General features: G+C 41.8%; 1 protein-coding gene across 1 annotated transcript in view; it reads right to left on the bottom strand.

The window, feature by feature from the left end:
- Positions 1–14,535, bottom strand: part of LOC135505850 (potassium voltage-gated channel subfamily A member 1-like) — a 35,153-nt gene extending 20,618 nt beyond the window's left edge. The window contains exon 1 of the mRNA XM_064925046.1: positions 10,943–14,535. Coding sequence (XP_064781118.1) covers positions 12,053–14,011 — 1,959 coding nt within the window. The 5' untranslated portion in view covers positions 14,012–14,535 and the 3' untranslated portion in view covers positions 10,943–12,052. The remainder of the gene's footprint in view (positions 1–10,942) is intronic.
- Positions 14,536–14,863: the final 328 nt, after the last annotated feature.

Genomic DNA, 14,863 nt, shown 5'->3' with positions numbered 1-14,863 from the left:
ACACACACACGCACACACACACTTTGCTCAGACACACTATACATCAGAACATTTCAGTCGCGGTTGCTATGACAATGCTTTCATTTACCACAAACATTCTCATCTGCAGCTTATCGTGGTCCCCGGCACCCTTGGGAAAAGTGTTTTTAACTTTATGCCTGGGAAAGCAACAGTGGAAAAGCATAAGCCTCAACTGATTGATCAACTCTGACTTCCCAATCTGGGTTCCAAAGCTACACCGGCGAGCCTGGTATACAATTAAACCTTTCAGATGTTAATATTCCCAATTGTTTCAATACAAAATTTGGAAAATGACGTAATACTCAATGATGAAAGTATGAAAATGTCATTTTGTTGGCATATATACTGAGAGAAAACCAGAACTCTCATTGAATTGAATTGGAGCTCTTACATTGAATTACAGATCTTTATACTCCTCTTTTGAACTTAAATTAAGACAAAGGTCATCTCGTGCCACAAGGTTCTCTCTGTTCTCTGTCATGACACCTCTTGGTGTGTCTATACAGAATAAAGATAGCTGGCAATGCAACAACAAATGGCATCAAGACAGGTTATTTTCAAAATACAAAATCTCTCCCCGGTACAGCAGGAAATGCTATCAGCTATTTATAGCCTCAAACGCGCAATTTTTGAGCCGGCACTCAAGGGAGGGCACAAAACCCCAATTAACTCACTGGAAACTCACCAAGGCAAACAGTGAGATTAGTAATGATAAGGCAAACGCTGGAATATTTTATTTTATCTCACAAGGCTGCCAATATCCCCTCAGATGTGCCGTACAACAAAGGTATTTGGCCATACTATTTTTAATCTCCTAAACAATAGCAGTAAACAACAAATGCTCGTTGTTTAGTAGACTAAGCGTAATAGGCTGCGGGGAGGAAATTTGACCGTTTTTAAGTGGATAATGTGGAGAATGGAGAATCCTTTGGTGACCTAAAGTGGGATAATTGTTAATGAACAGCACTTTAGCCACTTTGTTCAGAATATTGCACATTTGATAATTTCTTTACAGCTCAGTAATGTTGTTAAATGTAGATGTTCTGTAGCTTTTGGAACATTGAAAGAGTAGGTCTAATTCTACGTAGGACATAGATTAAGCTTAGTTCTAGACTAAAAATCTGTGTCCAGGAAACCAACCCAAAGAGTACTCTGTGCATCTTCAGTATTTCTTGACTTGCAGTGAAAAGTACAGTAGACTGGCTATGTGATCAGTTAATCGATGTCAAATGGTTTGAACGTATTGATAAAACCATTAACATCAATACACTTCAACTAACTGCAGTACAACCAGCTTCCAAGTATACAATAAAAAACCTGCTACGTTATCTGGAATTAAGGATTGAAGATCCCTTTATAAAGCAACAATAAATAAGAAAGATATAATACTTTGCCTCACATCATTGCTAGATAAATGTAATTGCTGTATAATCATTTACACTAGAGATCAATCTTTAATCATTATCTTTCCACCTGCAGGTGCAGCAGAGTTGTTTCTCAAGTATGGGTAAAAAGGATTACGGATGAAAATGAATAAACCATTTGTTATTTATAAAAATGGAGAGGGAATTTTCCATCACTGCCGAGCAGTGTTTTAACGTGCCAGCTGACGAAAGAACAGAAACCCATGACTGTATAAAAACCCAGATTTGGCTTGAGGGAGAAAAGGACTCACTGTTTGAGAAGTAAAACAAAATCCTAAAAGAGAACTTTGTTGTTTCCTGCGTAATCCACCAAAAAAAAGTGAAAGCCCTCCCAAAAGAATTCTGTGGATCTGGTCCAAATCAAATGAAGAGACATACAAAGCCCTTCAGCAAGGACTGTTACTTTTAAAGAGAAGTAGTTTTTGCCAGGGGGCATATCTGCAAGTCTCCATCAAAACCTCTGTGAGGAATCCAAAAACCAATGATATTTGACCATTCAAGGGCTTACTGGTACATTTGTGTAACATGAGTTTTTTATCAAATCAAAGACAAGGATAATAGTAAAGCAAAGGTTCCCACAACGGATCCTTAGGAAAATATATCCCAAACATTTATGGTCGGGGGTAACGACGATGTCTATGTTATCAGACGAAGCCATGAGGGACTCACAAAGTGAATAAATCATTCAATTATGGATGTTATGACATCAGCAATATAAAGTAAACAACAGCATTCTCCACCCCTCAGCAGTATTTCTGTAAATACGTATCTCGGTTGGTTTAAAAACAGCTCCCTTTGACTCTGTACTAGACCAATTACAACCATGAGTTTCAACTTTTTTTTGAAAACGGCCAATTGATTTTGGGTAACACTACATTTAAGCAGACTTTATAAAGGGTTTATAATGGGATTATAAGTATCTTATGGACTGTTCATTATTCATCTATAGATAATAATAAGCAGTTAGAACTAATATTAGTCTCACAATTTGTCAATCACAATTTCAATGAACGAGTATAGCTATTTATTATAAACCACCTATAAACGTATAATACATAGTCTATAAACCACTTTACAAACCCTTTGCAAAGCATACCTTCATGATGTAAAGTGTTACCTGGTTTGAATCATTTCACTTTGAGAAAATATGATTCTGCTTGCTTCCCTTGACCTAACCATATAGTTGAAAAAAAACAAACACGTGGCATGTCAAGCACTATAAAAATAAGGGTACTCTTTCATTTATCAGAATGTTCATCATTTTTACTGAACAGCAACTCCCATGCACTTTATGTGGGGGATCTTGGTCTTTGTAGTCCTCCGGGCTGCCTTCTGAGTCATCAACAGTGAGTGGAGGCCCCTGTAGGCTGGCTCCTTGTGTACAGCACACATGCACCGATACACCCAGGGCCCTGGAGAGCTAGCATTAATCACTCCATGTAAAAGCTTCCAGTCACTCCAAAGCAGGAGAGCACAGAGAGGGAGTGGGAGAATGGGTCTTCATTTCTACTGGGTCTTCATTTCTGGCAGCCATTTTGGCTCCACCTGGACTAGAGATGCCACTGCTTTGATTTTGGGAATGCAGGCTTACGTTTACATAAGCTGATCGATACAGAGGGAGGCTCTGATCACGTATCACGGCTCATCCAGGGTTGATTGTTTCAACGTCCATTGGGGATGGCCTTGATTAGTCACGAGTGAAGAATTAGTGTGCTCGATTACATATATCCCCGACTAGGAACATGATCACATTGCTCATTACATTTCATTACATATGGTATCCAATGCACAACGTGTGCTTTTAATCGAATTGTAAACCATGATTTTACTTAGGATCGAATCATGGAAAAACAAATGAATTAAGTGGTTTACCTTCTTCACATATTTTGTAATTTCGTGGTTGGATTACACAAATAACCTTGTTGCATTATCTACAGGCCTTCGTGATATCAACTACTATTCAAAACTCCATCTACTTGACGTTTTTGCCTTGTTACTTGACCAGATTGTTCAACTCTGCGCAACCAATCTTGCATTTGAACACTACATGAGTAGTTTACACTGTACAGCTCATATGATGTTGTTCGTTAGGTGTTTACGACAACCAGCGAAACTCCGCTTACTCATTCATTGCTTATCTCAGCGCTCCGTTCAAGACTCCCACATCTGATGACACATCTGGAGCCACTAAAGTTTACCAGCAGGCCGCTAGCCTTCCAGTCACCAGCCCGCGTCGTCAGGAAGAAAAAGTTTCACGGTTGAGCAGCTGTTGCGTTGGATTAAATCCCGAGCTTGTTAATACACTACCACTGCATCTCTGCAGGGCCTTCGCTTGCACCCCGAGGGACAACCAAGTCTGAGTAAGACTCCATGTGACATCTCTGGGAAGTGCTTACCTGTCCAGCGGTGTGCCAGGATTTAATTTCCTCCTGCCCCAGTTACATGTGTGACTCCAAACTTGAGTCAATTCTGTGGACTATATACACACTTCCGAGCTCCGCTCATTAAGACTACAAAGACTCACAACGACAAAGACTCGTAGTCTACAAAGACTTGGTAGCATTTTACGTCACCTTACCGTAAATCATGCTTTTTCATTAGTCTGTAATAAGAGTGTAACTACTGTCATTACACTGTAACATCACGCGACCACCGTTATCGCCATACGTGTGAGTCAGGAAACCCTGGAACCCTACACTAAAGCATATGTGTGACTAGCACAATTATCTACACGTCTAGAATGAGGTAACATAATCGACTCCTGTGCACATTGTCAGATGAATTCAGCTCACCGGAAAGATCCGCCGTGAGATTTTGTGTTGTTAACAAAGACTTGGGTTGTTATCTTTCAATGGAGGCATACTATGTGACTTCAACATTGAAACCTCAAGGGGGGTAGTTCCATTTACACAGAGGTTAGTCTCGTAAAGCTCCCACGTGTACATTAGTCAATCTCTTCTGCAATTGAGAACTACAGTAGGATTGTTTCCATACAGATTAGCCTTTCAGTTTCCATGCGCACACAATATTTGTGTAACTTGGAATTTCAATGCAATATGACATAGCATCGTCTATAAATATGTCAGACGGAGGCACAGACATACTGCACATGTCCAAAGAGTTCTCTGTAGCTCTACTGGTTGAGCATGATGCTTGCAACACCAGGATAGTGAGTTTGATTCCTGGTACCATCCGTACGTAAAATGTATGACCAAATAAAATATTTCAGGCCCCACTGATTTCTTCACATTTTATTGTGTTACAAAGTGCGATTAATTTGTTTTTGTCAACAATACACACAAAATACTATGTATTGTCAAAGCGGAAGAAAAATGCAAAAAAAATCAATAAATTAGTCAATAACTAAAAATTGTTAAAAATAGTGCATACAGTGGGGCAAAAAAAGTCTTTAGTCAGCCACCAATTGTGCAAGTTCTCCCACTTACAAAGATGAGAGAGGCCTGTAATTTTCATCATAGGTACACTTCAACTATGACAGACAAAATGAGAAAAAAAGTCCAGAAAATCACATTGTAGGATTTTTAATGAATGAATTTGCAAATTATGGTGGAAAATAAGTATTTGGTCACCTCCAAACAAGCAAGATTTCTGGATTTCACAGATCTGTAACTTCTTCTTTAAGAGGCTACTCTGTCCTCCACTCGTTACCTGTATTAATGGCCGCTGATTGAACTTGTTATCAGTATAAAAGACACCTGTCCACAACCTCAAACAGTCACACTCCAAACTCCACTATGACCAAGACCAAAGAGCTGTCAAAGGACACCAGAAACAAAGTTGTAGACCTGCACCAGGCTGGGAAGACTGAATCTGCAATAGGTAAGCAGCTTGGTTTGAAGAAATCAACTGTGGGAGCAATTATTAGGAAATGGAAGACATACAAGACCACTAATAATCTCCCTCGATCTGGGGCTCCACGCAAGATCTCACCCCGTGGGGTCAAAATGATCACAAGAACGGTGAGCAAAAATCCCAGAACCACACAGGGGGACCTAGTGAATGACCTACAGAGAGCTGGGACCAAAGTAACAAAGCCTACCATCAGTAACACACTACGCCGCCTGGGACTCAAATCCTGCAGTGCCAGACGTGTCCCCCTGCTTAAGCCAGTACATGTCCAGGCCCGTCTGAAGTTTGCTAGTAGAGAGCATTTGGATGATCCAGAAGAAGATTGGGAGAATGCCATATGGTCAGATGAAACCAAAATATGACTTTTTGGTAAAAACTCAACTCATCATGTTTGGAGGACAAAGAATGCTGAGTTGCATCCAAAGAACACCACACCTACTGTGAAGCATGGGGGGGGGACATCATGCTTTTGGGCTGTTTTTCTGCAAAGGGACCAGGACGACTGATCCGTGTAAAGGAAAGAATGAATGGGGCCATGTATCGTGAGATTTTGAGTGAAAACCTCCTTCCATCAGCAAGGGCACTGAAGATGAAACGTGGCTGGGTCTTTCAGCATGACAATGATCCCAAACACACCGCCCTGGCAATGAAGGAGTGGCTTCGTAAGAAGCATTTCAAGGTCCTGGAGTGGCCTAGCCAGTCTCCAGATCTCAACCCCATAGAAAATCTTTGGAGGGAGTTGAAAGTCCCTGTTGCCCAGCAACAGCCCCAAAACATCACTGCTCTAGAGGAGATCTGCATGGAGGAATGGGCCAAAACACCAGCAACAGTGTGTGAAAACCTTGTGAAGACTTACAGAAAACGTTTGACCTCTGTCATTGCCAACAAAGGGTATATAACAAAGTATTGAGATAAACTTTTGTTATTGACCAAATACTTATTTTCCACCATAATTTGCAAAAAAATTCATTAAAAATCCTACAATGTGATTTTCTGGATTTTTTTTGTCTCATTTTGTCTGTCATAGTTGTAGTGTACCTATGATGAAAATTACAGGCCTCTCTCATCTTTTTAAGTGTGAGAACTTGCACAATTGGTGGCTGACTAAATACTTTTTTGCCCCAATGTAGGTATTCAGCCCCTTTGTTTAGGCAAGCCTGAATTTGTTCAGGAGTAACATTAGGCTTAACAAATCATATAAAAGTTACATGGACTAAAATAACTTTGAAATAATAGGGGTTGACATGATTTTTAATTGACTAACCGTTCCTCACATACATACAACATCTGTAAGGTCCCTCAGTCAAGTATTGCATTTTAAGCACAGATTCAACTACAAAGAACAGGGAGGTTTTGGAAAGCCTCATAAAAAAGCGGCAGGTATTGGTAGATAATTAACAATAACAAATCAGATATTGAATATATTTTCAAGCATGGTAAAAGTTATGTTGTGGATTATACTGTATATTAAACCACCCAAACACCTCAAAGATACAGTCATCCTTCTGAACTGAGCTGCAGGACAGGAAGGAAACTTGTCAGGGATGTTGCCATGAGGCCATTTGTGATTTTAAAGCCGCTACAGAGTTCAATGGCTATGATGGGAGAGGACTGAGGATGGATCAACAGAGAGAAAAGAAGAACACAAAAATACCAAATAAAAATTCCAAAATATGTATCTTCTTTGTAACAAGGCCATAAACAATACTGAAAAAGCCAAGGAAAACACTGGGCTCCCGAGTGGCGCAGCAGCCTAAGGCACTGCATCTCAGTGCTAGAGGTGTCACTACAGACCCTGGTTTGATCCTGGGCTGTATCACAACCAGCTGTGATTGGGAGTCCCATAGGGCGGTGCACAATTGGCCCAGCATCTTTAGGGTTTGGCTGGGGTAGGCCGTCGTTGTAACAAAGAATTTGTTCTTAACTGACTTGCCAAGTTAAATAAAGATTAAATGAGAAGCGCTATGTTTGGAGCAAATCCAACGCATCACTGAGTAACTGTTTCCTTATTTTCAAGCATGGTGGTGGCTGGATCATGGTATGGGTATGCATGACATCGGCAAATGCTGGGGAGTAAAAAGAAACGGGACAGGGCTAAGCACAGTTAACACCCTAGAGCAAACCTGCTTCAGTTTGCTTTACACCAAGCACCTTCAGCAGGACAACAGCCCACAACACAAGGCCATATCTAAACTGAAGTTTCTTGCCAAGAAGACAGTGAATGTTCCTAAGTGGCCAAGTTACAATTTTGACCTAAATCTGCTTGAAATACTATGGTAAGACTTGAAAATGGCTGTCTAGCCATGATCCCCAACCATTTGACAGAGCATGGAGAATTGTTTAAAGAATAATAGGCCAATATTGCACAATCCAGGTGTGTAAAACTCATAAAGACTTACCCAAGAAGACAGCTGTAATTGCTACCAAAGGCGTTTCTAACATGTACAGTATGGACTCAGGGAGCTGAATACTTATGTAATGACTATATTGTATTTACACATGTTTCATTCATCTTAAATAAAGTTATGATTGTTCTTCCACTTTGACATTCCAAAGTATTTTTTGTAGAGTGTAAACATTTTTTGTTTTTGATTAAATCCATTTTAATCCCACTTTGTAACACAAAAAAAATCCAAGGGGTCTGAATACTTTTGCAAGGCATTGTACATTGCTTTGGATAAAAGCATCTGCTAAATGGCATATATTAAACTCAGTCTTTCAAAGATCATTCGTAAAAATCCAAATAACTTCATAGATCTTCATTGTAAAGGGTTTAAACACTGTTTCCCATGCTTGTTCAATGAACCATAAACAATTAATGAACATGCACCTGTGGAATGGTCGTTAAGACACTAACAGCTTACAAACGGTAGGCAATTAAGGTCACAATAATGAAAACTTAGGACACTAAAAGAGGCCTTTCTACTGACTCTGGAAAACACCAAAAGAAAGATGCCCAGGGTCCCTGTTCATCTGCGTGAACGTGCCTTAGGCATGCTGCAAGGAGGCATGGGGACTGCAGATGTGGCCAGAGCAATAAATTGCAATGTCCGTACTGTGAGACACCTAAGACAGCGCATAGGGAGACAGGACGGACAGCTGATCGTCCTCGCAGTGTCAGACCACGTGTAACAACAACTGCACACGGTCGGTACATCCGAAGCATCACACCTGCGAGACAGGTACAGGATGGCAACAACAACTGCCCGAGTTACACCAGGAACACACAATCCCTCCATCAGTGCTCAGACTGTCAGCAATAGGCTGAGAGGCTAGACTGAGGGCTTGTAAGCCTGTTGTAAGGCAGGTCCTCACCAGACATCAAAGGCAACAAAGTCGCCTATGGGCACAAACCCACCGTCGCTGGACCAGTGCTTTTGACGCGGTTTTGTCTCACCAGGGGTGATGGTCGGATTCGCGTTTATCGTCGAAGGAATGAGAGTTACACCGAGGCCTGTACTCTGGAGCGGGATCAGTTTGGAGGTGGAGGGTCAATCATGGTCTGGGGCGGTGTGTCATCGGACTGAGCTTGTTGTCATTGCAGGCAATCTCAACGCTGTGCGTTACAGGGAAGACATCTTCCTCCCTCATGTGGTACCCTTCCTGACATGACCCTTCAGCATGACAATGCCACCAGCCATACTGCTCGTTCTGTGAGAGATTTCCTGCAAAGACAGGAATGTCAGTGTTCTGCCATGGCCAGTGAAGAGCCCGGATCTCAATCCCATTGAGCACGTTTGGGACTTGTTGGATCGGAGGGTGAGGGCTAGGGCCATTCCCCCCAGAAATGTCCGGGAACTTTCAGGTGCCTTGGTGGAAGAGTGGGTTAACATCTTTCAGTAAGAACTGGCAAATCTGGTGCAGTCCATGAGGAGGAGATGCACTGCAGTACTTAACGCAGCTGGTGGCCACACCAGATACTGACTGTTACTTTTGATTTTGACCCCCCCCCCCCCTTTGTTCAGGGACATATTATTCCATTTCTGTTAGTCACATGTCTGTGGAACTTGTTCAGTTTATGTCTCGGTTGTTGAATCTTGTAATGTTCATACAAATATTTACACATGTTAAGTTTGCTGAAAATAAACACAGTTGACAGTGAGAGGGCATTTATTTTTTGCTGATTTTCTATTGTATTATACTGTATAACATAAACTGTACTAGAGAAGGCCCAAACATACATTTACTATGTTTTTGAATCAGAGCAAAGTTTGTACCTGTTATTCCCAATGGAATAAAACATAAAAGGGAGAGATAACTTTGTGTGAAGTGTTTTTATCTTTTTGATCAGATCTGACCCACTCTGTAGATTCACAGTGTTCCACACATACAGTACGTAGCTTCAGTCAGACTGGTTGTACATACAGCCTCAATGGGGAAATGCACTAAACCAAATACAGTGTACACAAATTGAATTGCCAGGGTCACCAAAGGTGGCATATAGCAACAGCCATCCAAATGAACACTGAATCCTTTGAATTGATGCCTGGAGATGAGGAAACCCCATGAAAATCTGAAAATCTTACACTAATTTATCCTACTCATCATATGTGGTGAGTGTATGGTAACAATTGACACTGCAAAGACTGTCTTGCACATGACATCAGAGGTCAAACACACTCATAATAATGTAAACTTTTGACATCTGACTTAACATTGCCCTGTAATGTCCCAAACCCTTTTTAACCAAGCTTCTTGATGGCAAACAGTATCCGTAGCCGACACAGGCTTACCATTTCGTTGTCATAAGTCGGGTAGCGTAACCATTATGACGGCACGGGTCACGTAAAACAAGTTTAAATTGAAGGCGTTGATGCCATGCTGGGGAAACGGCAAGCAGATGCCGTTAACCTTTTTGATGAGGATTTGCTCCACAGCAACTTTTTAACACAACTAATTACTTGATTGATGCAGTAACAAAACACATTGAGCCAGCCGCTTTGTGTGTCTGGATGTACCATTTCAAAAGAACAATGAATACCAGTGAATGTGTTTGTCTGACAGGCGATGACAGGTTTTCTGGATAAAGACACAGAGCTCTGAGTGTAGAGAATATACAAATATTGCTTTGTACAACTCAGTTTTGAAATATTTTATTATTATATTAGGCAGAATGTCAAGGCCCCAAAAGTATCAATGCTGTCAACATCAAGAGTGTGTGTTTGTGCGTGTGTGTATTGGGGCTGTACAACCAAGTAGTTTCGGGTGACAGATTAAATGAATGCTATCCGCAGACTAGTAGTGGCCCGTGCAGCACATGATCGTTTGTTTTGATACAGTTGGCCTAGTCTATTCATATTTAATGGCATCACTACCGTCAATGAAAAAAGTGTGTCAAGTTATCCCTTTCTTACTTTTTGGATTGTTGCATCATTGAATGTAGTTCGAAATGTATGTACCAGTACAGTATATCCTTCTAGACATGTGGGTGTAGTATGACAGTACCTGACCTGATTCAAAAACATGCAGCAAGCAACCAAGTCTTTCATCAATTCATTTGGAATGTCTCAGAATGGTTCCAGTGTGTCGCATGATGTGTACGGTGACATCAGTGTGTGTGTGTGTGTGTCAAGCTCATGTACAGAAAACCACATCACATGGTGATTGTATTTAAAAGGTGAACATACCTTGGAAAACAACCGCCTGCTGGAGATCTTGGTGCTTTCTGGGATGACCAACAGACCTTCCTTTCTCATTTTAGAGAAATGTGCACTGTCCAACGAATAAGAGATTAAGTTCACAAACCCAAAGTTTCCACGATGACAGTCATTTTTTCCCCAAATAAGCTTCAGTCAACGTCCGTGTAAAGGGATATTGTCAGTTAGTTTGAGGTGGTTTTAAAGGGACGGAGTTGTAGTGGCGCAAGATATCCCGTGCAGGACCTCTCGTGACAGCCAGTGTGGAACAATTTCTCATGTCAGTCTGCAGAGTAGCTAGTGTAACTCCTGTGCTTCACCTCAGTGTTCGGTCAATACAAGGCTTCTTTTTTGTCCTGATCGTTGCAAAGAATGTTGTTTGCCAAGAGTCTCCCTTGTTGACCCCAGTGTGCTGCCAAAATAGGCATCGTGCTCATTTACTCAAGAATCTCACAAATGATTTAGCTATTTCAATGTTTCCGATCGATATTGAATGATTGTTTTATTGTGTACACAGAGGGGTTAGACCTACACTGAAACGCAATAAGAATTGATTATTGTTCAGAATAAAAACATCTCAATGCTCATTATGTCAGACAAAGGGTGTCTAGGTTGCCATATGTCCTACAGTTCCTGTCTCTCAGCATAACTTCCAAGTCTATCTCTCTTGAAAGTCAGCGTCTCAAACAAGCTTTTACAATAGTGCAAACTAGGCCTACTATAAACTTGGACTTTATCGCATAACAGCAAAACAATTACTACATCTCCCCTTTCATTATTGACAAATGAAACTGATAAAGTGCATATGCATTAGCCTGTCCCTTACATATTTTCGATTTCATTTGTAGATTTACGAGGCCCGGATAGGTAGCCTGTATCTGATACCATCGGATTACATTGGTCATAATAGTTATAAATCCGTAGGCCTATATTCCTCTAAGCAGAATAAAACACCATGTTTGAGCTTCCCAAGGTCTAGCTAAATATAAAGTGTGTGTGTGTGCATGCGCGCAAGTGCGCACTTGTGTGAGTCGGACCACCTATGTGTGTGTGATATGACAGCATATATTTCTTCACGAGAATAATGTTTTTTTTTTGTCATCACACGTCAGTTTGTTGTGACTTTGAACTTGTACTGTTTTTCCTGCCAATGTCTGTCCCGTTTCCTTTACTCAGGCTTGTATCCACCCCACACAGCGACTCCGTTACCCCCTCTTCCATCTCCATGTACTCTGCTTTATCACCCAGCGAAGAGCCCGAGGGGGACCCTTTGAATCTTTTAAGAAAGTTGGGGAAATATGGGCAGACAGGTGGTGGGGCTTCAACAACCGGTGGAGGGTCTGCTTCATTATCAGTCTCCCTGTGGTAGAAGTAATTGAAGTTGGATACAATGACGGGCACTGGAAGAGCTATGGTTAACACACCCGCTATGGCACAGAGCGAGCCCACTATCTTGCCGCCGACAGTAATTGGTTTCATGTCTCCATATCCGACCGTGGTCATAGTGACGACAGCCCACCAAAAAGCGTCGGGAATACTTGTGAATTGAGACGCGGGTTCGTCTGCCTCAGCGAAGTACACTGCACTTGAGAACAAAATAACACCAATAACAAGGAAGAAAATCAGAAGCGCTAGTTCCCTCATACTGGCGCGGAGGGTATGTCCGAGGATCTGCAGTCCTTTGGAGTGCCTGGAGAGTTTAAAGATGCGAAAGACTCTGACAAGGCGGATTATTCTCAATATTGCAAAACTCATTGCCTGGTCCCCTTTGCCTTGCTGTTGAGCAAGATCTGTGCCGAGCGTGATAAAATAAGGCAAAATGGATACAATGTCGATAGTATTCATAATGTTTTTAAAGAAATCCGTTTTACTTGGACTTGCAAAGAAGCGCACTATAATCTCAAATGAAAACCAAATAATGCATACCGTCTCCACAATGAAAAAAGGGTCGTTAAAAGGAGTCTGTCCATGAGGTTCTGTCGAATTGTCTCGTGGTTTAAGGTATTCTTTTTCGTCCCTGAACTCTGGCAACGTTTCCATACAGAAAATGACTATTGATATAACGATGACTAAAACGGACACGACTGCAATCCCTCTCGCAGGTTGTGAGCTCTCTGGGTATTCAAAAAGAAGCCAAACTTGGCGTTTGAACTCGTCCTCTGGTAAGGGTTTCTCTTCCTCTTTGACAAAACCCTCATCCTCCCGAAACTTCAGTATTGCCTCCTCTCCGAGTTCATAGAATTTCACCTCCTCAGAGAAGATGTCAAAAGGTACATTTTGGGGTCTCTTCAATCGCCCCCCTGACTGGTAATAATAAAGAATTGCGTCGAAGCTTGGTCGGTTCCTGTCAAAAAAATATTCATTCCTTAGAGGGTCGAAGTACCTGATTCGTTTGTCCGGGTCTCCCAAAAGCGTGTCAGGGAACTGTGTGAGAGTCTTAAGTTGAGTTTCAAACTTTAGTCCGGACACATTAATAACAACTCTTTCGCTGCACCCATACTCACTGTAAACATTTGCGTATCCTGATTGGGGACGTCTGTCTGTGAGTGAGACAGTCTCTTCATCATCCATATTACAGAGAAAACTGGAACTCTTGCTTCCCCTGTCCTCCTCTTCCCCGCCTTCCGCCTCGTCCTCTTCTATCATATCCTCCTCTGATCCAAGTAGCGCCAACTCCGAGTGGCGCAAATCCCCACCAAGAGTCTGGCGACTCCTTCTCCAACGTCCTACGCCGCGTTGCTTTTTCCTTTCTCTGAGAACCTGCTGCTCGGACTCATGGTAGTGCTGCTGTGGCTGTTGCGAGGAGGAGGGGCGCGAGGCGGTACTGCCGCTACTGTTGTTGGCATTTGATGAGGAGGCGGTGCGAGACTGATGCTGCTGGTGGTTGTTAAGGAGATGGCCAGAGGACTCCCCTCCCTCTCCACTTGCTGCACCTTCCGCAGCGGCTGTTGCCTGTTGTACCTGTCTCTCCCTTTCGTGCTCCCTTTCCCGTGCGCGAGCATACCCGTAAGGCAGTCGAGTTTTGCACCCATTATCTGCACCTATCATGGCAAACTCCATTTTGAGGAGGGTGTAAATTCAGTTCTGAGTGAATGATATAATCCCTTTAGCGACGACTCGTGTAGGACAATGGAAAGTAGCAAATTGTAGCAAAGGGCGCACAGGTTGGTTGATCCTGCTTTGACAGATAGCAGGCACCTGTTATTCAGTGTGTCTTAGGTGAGTTAAGAATGCGTAATTAAAGGTCCATTTTTGGAATATAGTTCACACTGTCGTTGACAAAAATCACATGAATATATTTTTGTAAACTGACTCCTCGTTTATTTTATGACATCATTATTACAGCCAAGTGAATATAGGCTGTGGATGGGTAGGCTAGATATCACCAGATATTGGACAATATATTCACAAAACCACCTAATTTGTTCCTCAGGTGCTTAACTCCAGTGTGAGTACTTTCAGAAATACGGCATCTTTGCCTTTTCGTGGTCCCTCCTGGTTGCCATTTTAGGTGATGAGAAAACCGGCCCTTTTATGCTGTACACCTTCAGTGATTCTGAATGACTTTATTCCTCTGACGTCTTCAGCAGCTGCAAGGGAGAAACAGCAGTTCGATTAGACAACCTACAAATGTATGTATTCAAATGCATGTCCCCTGTTTGGGCGATGCATGCACTATAGCCGACGTTGCATCACCAATCTAAGAGCAGAAAACACAAGTCTAATAATAACAGTAATTATAATGACAATATTTATAACACGAATTAATAATTAATCATACTAATAATAATAATAACTAACATGGCGACAGAAGACAACGCATGATAACTGCAACATTTGTCTGTGTAAACATTCTTTAAATTACGCACGGAATTGTGTTCACTCTGTTAAAAAAATGCCCCACCTTCATTC

Source organism: Oncorhynchus masou, chromosome 2 (genome assembly GCF_036934945.1).
Source record: "Oncorhynchus masou masou isolate Uvic2021 chromosome 2, UVic_Omas_1.1, whole genome shotgun sequence".
NCBI lineage: Eukaryota > Metazoa > Chordata > Actinopteri > Salmoniformes > Salmonidae > Oncorhynchus > Oncorhynchus masou.
The sequence above is the reverse complement of the archived record's forward strand: the minus strand, read 5'-3'. Positions and strand labels throughout refer to the sequence as shown.